The 12,578-nt window shown below is 40.5% G+C and overlaps 1 protein-coding gene across 1 annotated transcript in view; it reads right to left on the reverse strand.

The window, feature by feature from the left end:
- Window positions 1–1,308: 1,308 nt before the first annotated feature.
- Window positions 1,309–12,578, reverse strand: part of ZMYND12 (zinc finger MYND-type containing 12) — a 37,782-nt gene continuing 26,512 nt past the window's right edge. Inside the window, exons 6-8 of the mRNA XM_068537912.1 lie at window positions 12,210–12,321; window positions 10,839–10,988; window positions 1,309–3,105 (exon numbers count right to left, since the gene is read on the reverse strand). Coding sequence (XP_068394013.1) covers window positions 2,984–3,105; window positions 10,839–10,988; window positions 12,210–12,321 — 384 coding nt within the window. The 3' untranslated portion in view covers window positions 1,309–2,983. The remainder of the gene's footprint in view (window positions 3,106–10,838; window positions 10,989–12,209; window positions 12,322–12,578) is intronic.

Raw genomic sequence — 12,578 nt, forward strand, 5'->3', positions numbered from 1 at the left:
CAAATAGAAGGCACAAGATAATAGATTTAAACCCAAACAATTTAGCATACAAATAAAATGTAAATTGACTAAATGATTCTTTTAAAATTATAGATATAAAAATATCTAACTATACTATTTTTATAAGAGATACATCCAAACCATAAGGGTATAGATTGTTTGAAAGTGAAAGGTCGCAAGAAGAAATACTAAGTGTTTAGTCAGGGTTGAGTCGGGAAAACAGAAGCCTCTCTGAGCATTTTGAGTAAAGAGATTTATTTAATGTAGGGTGTTAGAATCTTACACAATCTTTGAAATGGCTGGGTGATCAGGAAGCAAAGGTCAGCAAGCTGCTTTCACAGGAAATCTGCTTTCAGGAAAGCAACAGTGGGTGATTCTCAGGAAGATTAATGGTTGCTCCTTCTCATCCGGCTTCCAAATCTTGTGCAGTAGACCCTCATTGGCTGAATTTAATCCAGAATCATAAAAGGAAAGAGTACTGGGAACTGTAGTTCCAAGCTTCCCCTTTGAAGCAGAGGTAAATGCTGAAGCAGAGGTAAGTGATAACATCTAGCTGATAACAAGCAATCCAGCCCAAAAGGAAATAGGCATAGCTATGTTAACATCAGACCAAAACATCAGACTCTAAGGTTAAAGGCATTACTGGAGATAAAGCGAATCACTTCATAATACAAAAAATAAGGATTCAATTCACCAGGAAAATACGATATTTGAACTTGTACTTGCCTAACAGCCAAGCCCCGAAATATGTAAAGCAAAAACTGATAGAACTACAAGGAAAAATAGATATAACCACAATCATATTGGATGGATTTTATGTACCTCTCTCAGAAATAAATTAGAAATTCAGCAAGGAGATGCAGTGTTTGAAAATACGAAAAATTTGACTTAACGGACATATATAGGGCAATGTGCCCAATAACTCCATTCTTTTATAGCACACACAAAACATTTACAAATACATATTAACCATATCCTGGGCCATAAAGCAAACCCCAAACAATTTCTAAAAGTCAAAATTGTACACAACGTATTTTATGATCTCAATAAAATTAAGCTGGAAAACAGCAAAGAGGTAACACCATCTTTTAGAAATTAAGAATCATACTTCTAAATGACTCATGAGTCATAAAAAATTAAGAAATATTTAGAGCAAATGATAATAAAAATGCATTTCGTAATATGTGGTATCAATGAAAGCAGCATTTAGAGGAAAATTTATAGCCTTAATGCAAGTGTTAGAAAAGCAGAAAGACTGAAAATTAAATTACTAAACATGATGTGAAAAAGCAGAAAATTATGAGCCATAACCAAGAGGAAAATCAGTCAACAGGAACAATAAATTGAAACAGTAATTTTATAAATATACTCAATGGGGAAGGAGTCATGAACAAGAATTCAGGGGTGGAGAGAACAGAAAACAGATAAGGGAGGGGGGAAAAAGAGAAAGGGGCCAACGACTATGGTAAAGAAGAGAACTAGAGTTTAATGAAATGGATTTTGAAGGACTCTTTTAGAATAAGGAAGTTCTAATATTTTCTTTTAAATTATCTGCCGAAGAGCCATTGGTCCTTCTCCTCACTCTCCAATCTTCATTCAACATCTATTTGAAAGAGCTGGCTCATATCTGGGGTTAGGAGGTGAGAATCAGGAAGAAGGGATGTGTCCCTAAAGAGATGAAAAAAAACAGCTACAAGATGTGGAGAGTGACAAAGTATTGATAATTGAAGCTAAAAACTGAAGTGAGAGACAGAAAAGTAAGGCCCTGGGACTTCACAGCCATCTTGCAGAAGCATAAGAATGTCCCAAGCGGATTTTACCTAGACCTGAAGGTGCAGGGTGGCCATCTGACATATTTTTATTATATGTGCCTGAGGGAATTAATATAAGTGAGGAACATAAAACTCTCCCACAGGTCCTTGATTTGCATAACCTCTCCCTGGTACAGATCTACCCAGGAAGCAAAGTGGTAATGGGCAGGCTGCTTAGTGAGTCTGGAGAAAAAAAGGATGCAATAAATGACCAGAGTCTTCGATGGCACTTGCTGATACAGCCATGGCCACACCTGGGCATTTTAGAACATAATGAGGAGGTTGGGTGTTTTTGGAGGGGTGGGTGGTGGTGAATCAAGGTCACAGAGTTACATGAGAAAGCTGGGATTTGAACCCAGGCATGCCTGCTCCAATGCCTACACTCTGTCCCCTACATCACAGGGGACCTTCCAGAGTACTTCCCCCTACACAGTATAGATGGCTCACATGCCCTTCAAATAATTGTCTGAGAAAAGAGACACTAATGTGGAATGGTAACTCGGCCAATCCATACTGGAGCTCCTTGAAAGGCCCAGGGGCCTTTTCTGGCAAAGACCTACACTTTATGTCTGCATTTTGCTATTTGTTTTCTATATGTCTCACATCTTTTTGTTCCTCCATTCCTCCTTTACTGCCTTCTTTTGCATTAAGTGGATCTTTTCTAGTGTACCATTTTAATTTCCTTGCTGATTTTAACTGTATTTTAGATTACTTTTCTTAGTGATTGCTCTAGGAATTATAATGGGCATTTTAATCACAATCTACCTCAGATTAAAGCTAACTTAATTACAGTAGAATAGAGAAACTTTACTCCAATATAGCTCTATTCCCTACCCCTTTCTTTGGCAAAGATCTATGAAGAATGCATCACTGGGAGACCTCTGAGAAATAGGATAAACTATTTGCAGTTTAATTATAAATACCTTGTTAGTGAACTGATAGCACATTATTCAAAGTTGTGCAAAGTCATGATAAACAAGAGTTTTACTGATTTCTATGCCAAAAGCTCTATATTCCCCAACATATGTTGTGAAACAATAAAAACACAGCTATGAGTGCAATCCCAGGGGAAGAGGGTGGGCACTTCAGCAATTCATAGCACCTCAAAGCAGCTATGCAAGGCTGGAATATATTAGTTGCTCAATAGTCCATGATGCAGAGCTCTTGGGTCACTATGTAATGGGATGAGTTTCCTCAGCTGAGATGAGATTTAGTAAGTCTTGAATGGTGTTTTGTTCATGGACACTGAGCTGCTGTTCTTTGGCTAGATCCAGGGCTCTCAGGGCATATTCCTCTGCCTGAAATAGAATTGCAGTGACAAAAGGAAGTTGTCACAGAAAAGCATTACATTGGAAGCCCCATCTCTGTTCTACCCCAAAAACATGGGAAAGGACCCTTCAGCTTCTCACACCAGCCACTGAGTTCTTTGTGGAAACTTGTGAACATACACTGGGTCTTCACAGCTAGCCACACATGTGGGATGACAGTGAGAGGCGTTAGGGAACAGGAAAACGTGGTCACTGAGTTTACAGTGGACAAAGCCTCTTTTCTACATTTCAGGGCCCTTTGAACCAACACTGGGAGGCATAGAAGTGAAAGGTGCCACAAGTAAATTGCCATCTGGGGGGCCAAACAGCCCAGAGTTTTGACTTGGACAGAAGCTTCACAGGACATCTTGGGACAGGCTCTAGCTGGCCCTTCCGCCCTCCCTCCCTTCCCCCCTCAATCTCTTCTTTTTTTTTTAACATCTTTATTGGAGTATAATTGCTTTACAATGGCATGTTAGTTTCTGTTGTAAACCAAAGTCAATCAGCTATACGTATGCATATATCCCCATATCTCCTCCCTCTTGCATCTCTCTCTCACCCTCCCTATCCCACCCCTCTAGGTGGTCACAAAGTACCGAGCTGATCTCCCTGTGCTATGTGGCTGCTTCCCACTAGCTATCTATTTTACATTTGGGAGTGTATATAGGTCAATGCCACTCTCTCACTTCGTCCCTGCTTACCCTTCCCCCTCCCCATGTCCTCAAGTCCATTCTCTACGTCTGCGTCTTTATTCCTGTCCTGCCCCTAGGTTCTTCAGAACCTTTTTTTTTCTTTTTTCAGATTCCATACATATGTGTTAGCATACGGTATTTGTTTTTCTCTTTCTGACTTACTTCACTCTGCATGACTGACCCTAGGTCCATCCACCTCACTACAAATAACTCAATCGTTTCTTTTTATGGCTGAGTAATATTCCATTGGATATATGTGCCACATCTTCTTTATCCATTCATCTGTTGATGGACACTTAGGTTGCTTCCATGTCCTGGCTATTGTATATAGAGCTGCAATGAACATTGTGGTGCATGACTCTTTTTGAATTATGGCTTTCTCAGGGTATACGCCCAATAGTGGGATTGCTGGGTTGTATGGTAGTTCTATGTTTAGTTTTTTAAGGAACCTCCATACTATTCTCCATAGTGACTGTATCAATTTACATTCCCACCAACAGTGCAAGAGGGTTCCTTTTCTCCACACCCTCTCCAGCGTTTATTGTTTGTAGATTTTTTGATGATGGTCATTCTGACCAGGGTGAGGTGATTCCTCATTGTAGTTTTGATTTGCATTTCTCTAATGATTAGTGATGTTAAGCATCCTTTCATGTGTTTGTTGGCAATCTGTATATCTTCTGTGGAGAAATGTTTATTTAGGTCTTCTGCCCATCTTGGATTGGGTTGTTTGTTTTTTAGATGTTGAGCTGCTTCTATATTTTGGAGATTAATCCTTTGTCAGTTGCTTTGTTTGCAAATATTTTCTCCCATTCTGAGAGTTGTCGTTTCGTCTTGTTTATGGTTTCCTTTGCTGTGCAAAAGCTTTTCAGTTTCATTAGGTCCCTGTTTTTTTTTTAATTTCCATTTCTCTAGGAGGTGGGTCAAAAGGGATCTTGCTGTGATTTATGTCATGGAGTGCTCTGCCTATGTTTTCCTCTAAGAGTTTTATAGTGTCTGGCCTTACATTTAGGTCTTTAATCCATTTTGAGTTTATTTTTGTGTATGGTGTTAGGGAGTGTTCTAATTTCATTCTTTTACATGTAGCTGTCCAGTTTTCCCAGCACCACTTATTGAAGAGGCTGTCTTTTCTGCATTGTATATTCTTGCCTCCTTTATCAAAGATAAGGTGACCATATGTGCGTGGGTTTATCTCTGGGCTTTCTAACCTGTTCCATTGATCTATATTTCTGTTTTTGTGCCAGTACCATACTGTCTTGATTACTGTAGCTTTGTAGTATAGCCTGAAGTCAGGGAGCCTGATTCCTCCAGCTCCGTTTTTCTTTCTCAAGATTGCTTTGGCTATTTGGGGTCTTTTGTGTTTCCATACAAATTGTGAAATTTTTTGTTCTAGTTCTGTGAATATTGCCATTGGTAGGTTGATAGGGATTGCATTGAATCTGTAGATTGCTTTGGGTAGTATAGTCATTTTCACAGTGTTGATTCTTCCAATCCAAGAACATGGTATGTCTCTCCATCTGTTTGTATCATCTTTAATTTCTTTCATCAGTGTCTTATAGTTTTCTGCATACAGGTCTTTTGTCTCCTTAGGTAGGTTTATTCTTAGGTATTTTACTCTTTTTGTTGCAATGGTAAATGGGAGTGTTTCCTTAATTTCTCTTTCAGATTTTTCATCATTAGTGTATGGGAATGCAACAGATTTCTGTGCATTAATTTTGTATCCTGCTACTTTACCAAATTCATTGATTAGCTCTAGTAGTTTTCTGGTAGCATCTGTAGGATTCTCTATGTATAGTATCATGTCATCTGCAAACAGTGACAGTTTTACTTCTTCTTTTCTTATGTGGATTCCTTTTATTTCTTTTTCTTCTCTGATTGCTGTGGCTAAAACTTCCAAAACTGTGTTGAATAATAGTGGTGAGAGTGGGCAACCTTGTCTTGTTCCTGATCTTAGTGGAAATGGTTTCAGTTTTTCACCATTGAGAATGGTGTTGGCTCTGTGTTTGTCATATATGGCCTTTATTATATTGAGGTAAGTTCCCTCTATGCCCACTTTCTGGAGGGTTCTTATCATAAATGGGTGTTAAATTTTGCTGAAAGCTTTTTCTACATCTATTGAGATGATCATATGGATTTTCTCCTTCAGTTTGTTAATATGGTTTTTCACATTGATTGATTTGCATATATTGAAGAATCCTTGCATTCCTGGGATAATCCCCACTTGATCATGGTGTATGATCCTTTTAATGCACTGTTGGATTCTGTTTGCTAGTATTTTGTTGAGGATTTTTGCATCTAGTTTCATCAGTGACATTAGCCTGTAGTTTCCTTTCTTTGTGGCATCTTTGTCTGGTTTTGGTATCAGGGTGATGGTGGCCTCGTAGAATGAATTTGGCAGTGTTCCTCCCTCTGCTATATTTTGGAAGAGTTTGAGAAGGATAGGTGTTAGCTCCTCTCTAAATGTTTGATAGAATTCACCTGTGAAGCCATCTGGTCCAGGGCTTTCGTTTTTTGGAAGACTTTTAATCACAGTTTCAATTTCAGTGCTTATGACTGGTCTGTTTATATTTTCTATTTCTTCCTGGTTTAGTCTCTGAAGGTTGTGCTTTTCTAAGAATTTGTCCATTTCTTTCAGGTTGTCCATTTTATTGGCATATAGTTGCTTGTAGTAATCTCTCATGATCCTTTGTATTTCTGCAGTGTCAGTTTTTACTTCTCCTTTTTCATTTCTAATTCTATTGATTTGAGTCTTTTCCCTTTTTATCTTGATGAGTCTGGCTAATGGTTTATCAATTTTGTTTATCTTCTCAAAGAACCAGCTTTTAGTTTTATTGATCTTTGCTACTGTTTCCTTCATTTCTTTTTCTTTTATTTCTGATATGAACTTTATGATTTCTTTCCTTCTGCTAACTTTGGGGTATTTTTGTTCTTCTTTCTCTAATTGCTTAAGGTGTAAGGTTGGGTTGTTTGAGATTTTTCTTGTTTCTTGAGGTAGGATTGTATTGCTATAAACTTCCCTCTTAGAACTGCTTTTGCTGCATCCCATAGGTTTTGGGTCATCGTGTTTTCATTGTCATTTCTTTCTAGGTATTTTTTGATTTCCTCTTTGATTTCTTCAGTGATCTCTTGGTTATTTAGTAGTGTATTGTTTAGCCTCCATGTGTTTGTAATTTTTACAGTTTTTTTTCCTATATTGATGTCTAGTCTTACAGCGTTGTGGTCAGAAAAGGTACTTGATACAATTTCAATTTTCCTAAATTTATCAAGGCTTGATTTGTGACCCAAGATATGATCTATCCTGGAGAATGTTCCATGAGCACTTGAGAAGAAAGTGTATTCTGTTGTTTTTGGATGGAATGTCCTATAAATATCAATTAAGTCCATCTTGTTTAATGTGTCATTTAAAGCTTGTGTTTCCTTATTTCTTTTCATTTTGGATGATCTGTCCATTGGTGAAAGTGGGGTGTTAAAGTCCCCTACTATGATTGTGTTACTGTCGATTTCCCCTTTTATGGCTGTTAGCATTTCTTATGTATTGAGGTGCTCCTATATTGGGTGCATAAATATTTATCATTGTTATATCTTCTTCTTGGATTGATCCCTTGATCATTATGTAGTGTCCTTCTTTGTCTCTTGTAATAGTCTTTGTTTTAAAGTCTATTTTGTCTGATATAGGAATTGTTACTCCAGCTTTCTTTTGATTTCCATTTGCATGGAATATCCTTTTCCATCCACTCACTTTCAGTCTGTACGTTTCCCTAGGTCTGAAGTGGGTCTCTTGTAGGCAGCATACATACGGGTCTTGTTTTTGTATCCATTCAGCCAGTCTATATCTTTTGGTTGGAGCATTTAATCCATTTACATTTAAGGTAAGTATCAATATGTATGTTCCTGTCACCATTTTCTTAATTGTTTTGGGTTTGTTATTGTAGGTCTTTTCCTCCTCTTGTGTTTCCTGCCTTGAGAAGTTCCTTTAGCATTTGTTGTAAAGCTGCTTTGGTGGTGCTGAATTCTCTTAGCTTTTGCTTGTCTGTAAAGGTTTTAATTTCTCTGTCGAATCTGAATGAGATCCTTGCTAGGTAGAGTAATCTTGGTTGTAGGATTTTCCCTTTCATCACTTTAAATATGTCCTGCCACTGCCTTCTGGCTTGCAGAGTTTCTGCTGAAAGATCAGCTGTTAACCTTATGGGGATTCCCTTGTATGTTATTAGTTGCTTTTCCCTTGCTGCTTTTAATATTTTTGCTTTGTATTCAATTTTTGATAGTTTGATTAATATGTGTCTTGGCGTGTTTCTCCTTGGATTTTTCCTGTATGGGACTCTCTGCGCTTCCTGGACTTGATTAACTATTTCCTTTCCCATATTAGGGAAGTTTTCAACTCTAATCTCTTCAAATATTTTCTCAGTCCTTTTCTTTTTCTCTTCTTCTCTGGGACCCCTATAATTCGAATGTTGGTGCATTTAATGTTGTCCCAGAGGTCTGTGAGACTGTCCTCCATTCTTTTCATTCTTTTTTCTTTATTCTGCTCTGCGGTAGTTATTTCCACTATTTTATCTTCCAGGTCACTTATCCTTTCTTCTATCTCAGTTATTCTGGTATTGATTCCTTCTAGAGAATTTTTAATTTCATTTATTGTGTTGTACATCATTGTTTGTTTGCTCTTTAGTTCTTCTAGGTTCTTGTTAAATGTTTCTTGTATTTTCTCCATTCTATTTCCAAGATTTTGGATCACCTTTACTATTATTACTCTGAATTCTTTTTCAGGAAGACTGCCTATTTCCTCTTCATTTGTTTGGTCTGGTGGGTTTTTACCTTGCTCTTTCATCTGCTGTGTATTTCTCTGTCTTCTCATTTTGCTTAACTTACTGGGTTTGGGGTCTCCTTTTCGCAGCCTGCAGGTTTGAAATTCCCGTTGTTTTTGGTGTCTGCCCCCAGTGGGTAAGGTTGGTTCAGTAGGTTGTTTAGGCTTCCTGGTGCAGGGGACTGGTGCCTGTGTTCTGGTGGATGCGGCTGGATCTTGTCTTTCAGGTGGGCAGGACCACGTCTGGTGATGTGTTTTGGGGTGTCCGTGAGCTTATTATGTTTGTAGGCAGCATCTCTGCTAATAGCTGGGGTTGTGTTCCTGTCTTGCTAGTTGTTTGGCATGGGGTGTCCAGCACTGGGGCTTGATGGTTGTTGAGTGGAGCTGGGTCTTAGCGTTGAGACCAAGACCTCTGGGAGAGCTCTCGCCGATTGATATTACGAGGGGCCAGGAGGTCTCTGGTGGACCAATGTCCTGAACTCGGCTCTCCCACCTCAAAGGCTCAGGCCTGACACCTGGCTAGAGCACCAAGACCCTATCAGCCACATGGCTCTACTCACAAAGGGGAAATGGGTGCCTCAGGAAGCCGAGCACGTGCTTTCACCCCCCTCCATCTCTTCTTTCCTCCCTTATTTCCTTCCTTCCTTCCTTTCATCCTTCCTTCCTTTCCTCTTTTTCTCCTTCCTGTCTTTCAATATATATTTATTAAAAGGCTACTATGTTCCAGGTACTGTGACTATAGGCAGAAATTCCTACCCTTGTGAAATTGACAATATAATGGGGGAGAGAGGCAATAAACAAGACAAATAATTAAAATGCGATAGTATCTTATAGTGATTCATGCTAAGGAAAAAATAAAGCAGGAAGGGGAACAGGAAGCATTAATGGTGGCAGTGGGGGTTTGCCGTTTCAGACAGAGGGCAGGGAAAGCGTTATTGAAAAGCAGACAGCTGAGTCCAGGCCTGAAGGAAGCGAGGTGCCAACCCTGAGTAGATAGAGGTGTCCCTTTTCTCTAAGGACCTCTTGCAGACCTAACAACACCCTTAACACACCTTGGGGGAATGACTTCCTTGAATGGAAAATGAGACCCTGAAATGTAGAAAGGAGGCTTTGTCCACTGTAAACTTGGACATGCAATGGAAATGTTCCCTGTTCCCTAACCCCTCTCACCCCCACCCCACATAGGGCCGCTGTCCCTCTTTTGTGCTTCCACAGGGCCCTGGGCTTTGCTATCACACTCTATTTTAACCCACTGACCGGGAGCTCTTCCAGGCCCTGGTATACAGTAGGTGCTTAGTAAAAGTTTGCTGATGAAAGGAAAGAAGGAAGAAAGGAAGTGAGGAAGAGAGCGGGGGAAGGACATCTTAAATTTTCCCATGTCACCCACACAGAAAGGCCTCTTCCAACCGTCCTCCCTCCTCTCTCCCCTTGCCTACTTTATTTTTCTTTGTAGTGCTTTTCACTCTCTGAAATTATACTACACATTTATATATTTACTTGTTTATTGTGACTTCCCCTCCTCCAGAAAAACGTAAGTTACTTGGAAATAGGGAACTTGGCTGGTGGTTCACCACTGCACCCCCAGTCCCTAAAACCGTGCCTTGCAAATGGTAGAAGCTCAATAAATACCTGAATGAATGAGTGGATCAGTCAGTCAATAAATCAAGAACCCTGAGATTTGCCACTTGCTGTCTATAAGAAATTGGGCAAGCAATGGACCCTCTCTGTGCCTTAGTTTCCTTATCTGTAAAGTGGGAATAATAAAATACCTTCTTTGTAAAGTTAGTATGAGAATTAAAAGTGATAATTCATGTAAAGTACTTAGGCTAGTGACTGCCACATAATAAGCACTTAAAAACAATTACCTTTTGAATTATTTCTGCCTGGATCCCTCCAGCAACAGGGAACTCACTACCTGAGTATGGTTAGGGCAACTACTCCATCCCCCCAAGGACTCCCCAGAGCCCTTCCTCCCTGCAGGCTTCCCAGCACTGCCCCAGCCTCAGTTAACCTGGGCAACCCTAGGGTGGCCCCCTTGAGGGAAGAAGACAACCCTGTTTCCATTGTGCAGGTTGGACTCAACACATAAGAAATGTCATGAGCATCTGAACTTTTTTGGAGTGAAGGCTTACCCTGAGGGCAAAAGCTAGTGCAGTTGGGCAAAACACAGCTGAAATCAACTAGAGGAATTTCTCCCTCCATTTTAGACATGCTTCTTTTCTAGGGGAACTTGCCTTTGAAGAATTCATCATCAGGTAGTAAAGCATGAACAGGATTTTTAGAACAAAGATTGTTTTTTGGGGAGCTTTGTCAGATGTAGATTCTCGAATGTTCAAGATTGAAGTCAGGATCTGAATGGCTTCTGCTTCCTGGGCTTCATCTGCAATGGAAAGAAAGGGAGGAAAGAAGAAACAGGCCCTAGGGCAGCTGCGTCTACCCTCAGGGATAAGCACCCTGTTAGGGCATCTGTCCTTCAGGCAGTTCACCAGCTCTGCCCAGCCTGTCATTATCAGAGTAACCTAAAAAAAAACCCAAAAAACAAAAAACTCATTCCTACAGGTCCCGGAGTTGTTTAGCTTTCTTTCTTTCAGAATCCTAAACTAGATCTCTTAGGCCCCCAATACAGGGAATTTGTCATGGTGGGATTTCTTGGGTCCAACTCAGCTTCCATTCTATAGCAAAAGGAGGGAGCCGGGGCTTCTGGCAGCCACAGCACCTTAATTCTTCTTCCCCAAATCCAAAGATGCTTAAGCAGTAGCCTTTCTGCTTTCCCCCATGTGAGGCTAAGCTTAGAGAAAAAGACAGAAAAGACATACACTGTAATGTTAAGGTTGGCTGTCTTTGGATAGCTATGATTTTTGAGTTTTCTGCTTTAACATGAACTGCTTTTATAACGAGAGAAAATTCAATAAAATTATTAATTTTTTGAACCGTAGCTCAAAACTTCTCCTCCAAGAAGTCTTCCCTTTTCAACACCATCCAACTGTCCTCACCTCTTCATTCTGGGACTCAGCTTGTAATATAATTTGTACTTGTAGAAGTTTTCTTTTCTTTCACATAGTTTCTGTCTCACCCACTATACTATATGTCTCTTTTGAGAAGAAACTAGATCTTCCATCTCTTTTTATGATCTCAGAGGGAATGATGCTGTACTCAGCCTTCAGCCCTTTGCTGAGCTGTGGGTAGAGAGATGAATCAGACTCAGTCCTGCCACTGAGAAGTTCACTGTCCAGTAAAGGAAGAGGATAAGGCACCAGAACAAATGAGCAATGGGACTTCCATGTGGAGTCTGGAGGGATAACACATAAAAGATGGATGCTCTGCAGGAATCTCAGGGGGCTCTGGCAGGGTCTTTTTTTCTCCAGATCTGTCCCTTATTAACCCCCCTGCAAGGCTGTGTGTGATGCTAGGGACCTGAATTCTTCCCACCGCTGGTGAAATCTCTTTGATCCCCCTGTCTCAGTTTGCCCATTGGCAAAATGGGAAGATGGCACTGATGTGCCCCACCACAGGGACAGCTGCTCTCCCTCTGAGGGGAAAAGTCTGTGGATCAGAAGAGATGAAGTCACTGCTTTGCTTCCTAGAGAGAACTGCCACTTACCCAAGCCAGTGTCGGTCTCAAATTGCTTGCCTAGTAGATCTATTTGTTGGGTGCGAGCCTGTGAGAGGACTTGATAGTGACTGTTCAAATATTTATTCCAGATCTCAGAGACCTGTTGGGAAAGGAGATGGTAATCAGACAAGCAGGCTGGACCTTCGCCATTGGACCAGCCAGCTGAGGGGGCAGCACCTCTGGCCAGCCTTCCTGCCGGTCTGCAGACTCCCTCTCTCATTGTGCCTGAAGGCAGGGGGAGCCTTAGGAGCCCAAAGGTGCTTGGCCAAGGTAAGTGTGACAAATGTTGGGCTGCAAAGGGCACAAGGAGGGCTGATCTGGGGACAGCCCTGGTGGGGTCTAATTACAATGGCTACC

This window comes from Eschrichtius robustus, chromosome 3, assembly GCF_028021215.1.
Source record: "Eschrichtius robustus isolate mEscRob2 chromosome 3, mEscRob2.pri, whole genome shotgun sequence".
NCBI classification, from domain to species: domain Eukaryota; kingdom Metazoa; phylum Chordata; class Mammalia; order Artiodactyla; family Eschrichtiidae; genus Eschrichtius; species Eschrichtius robustus.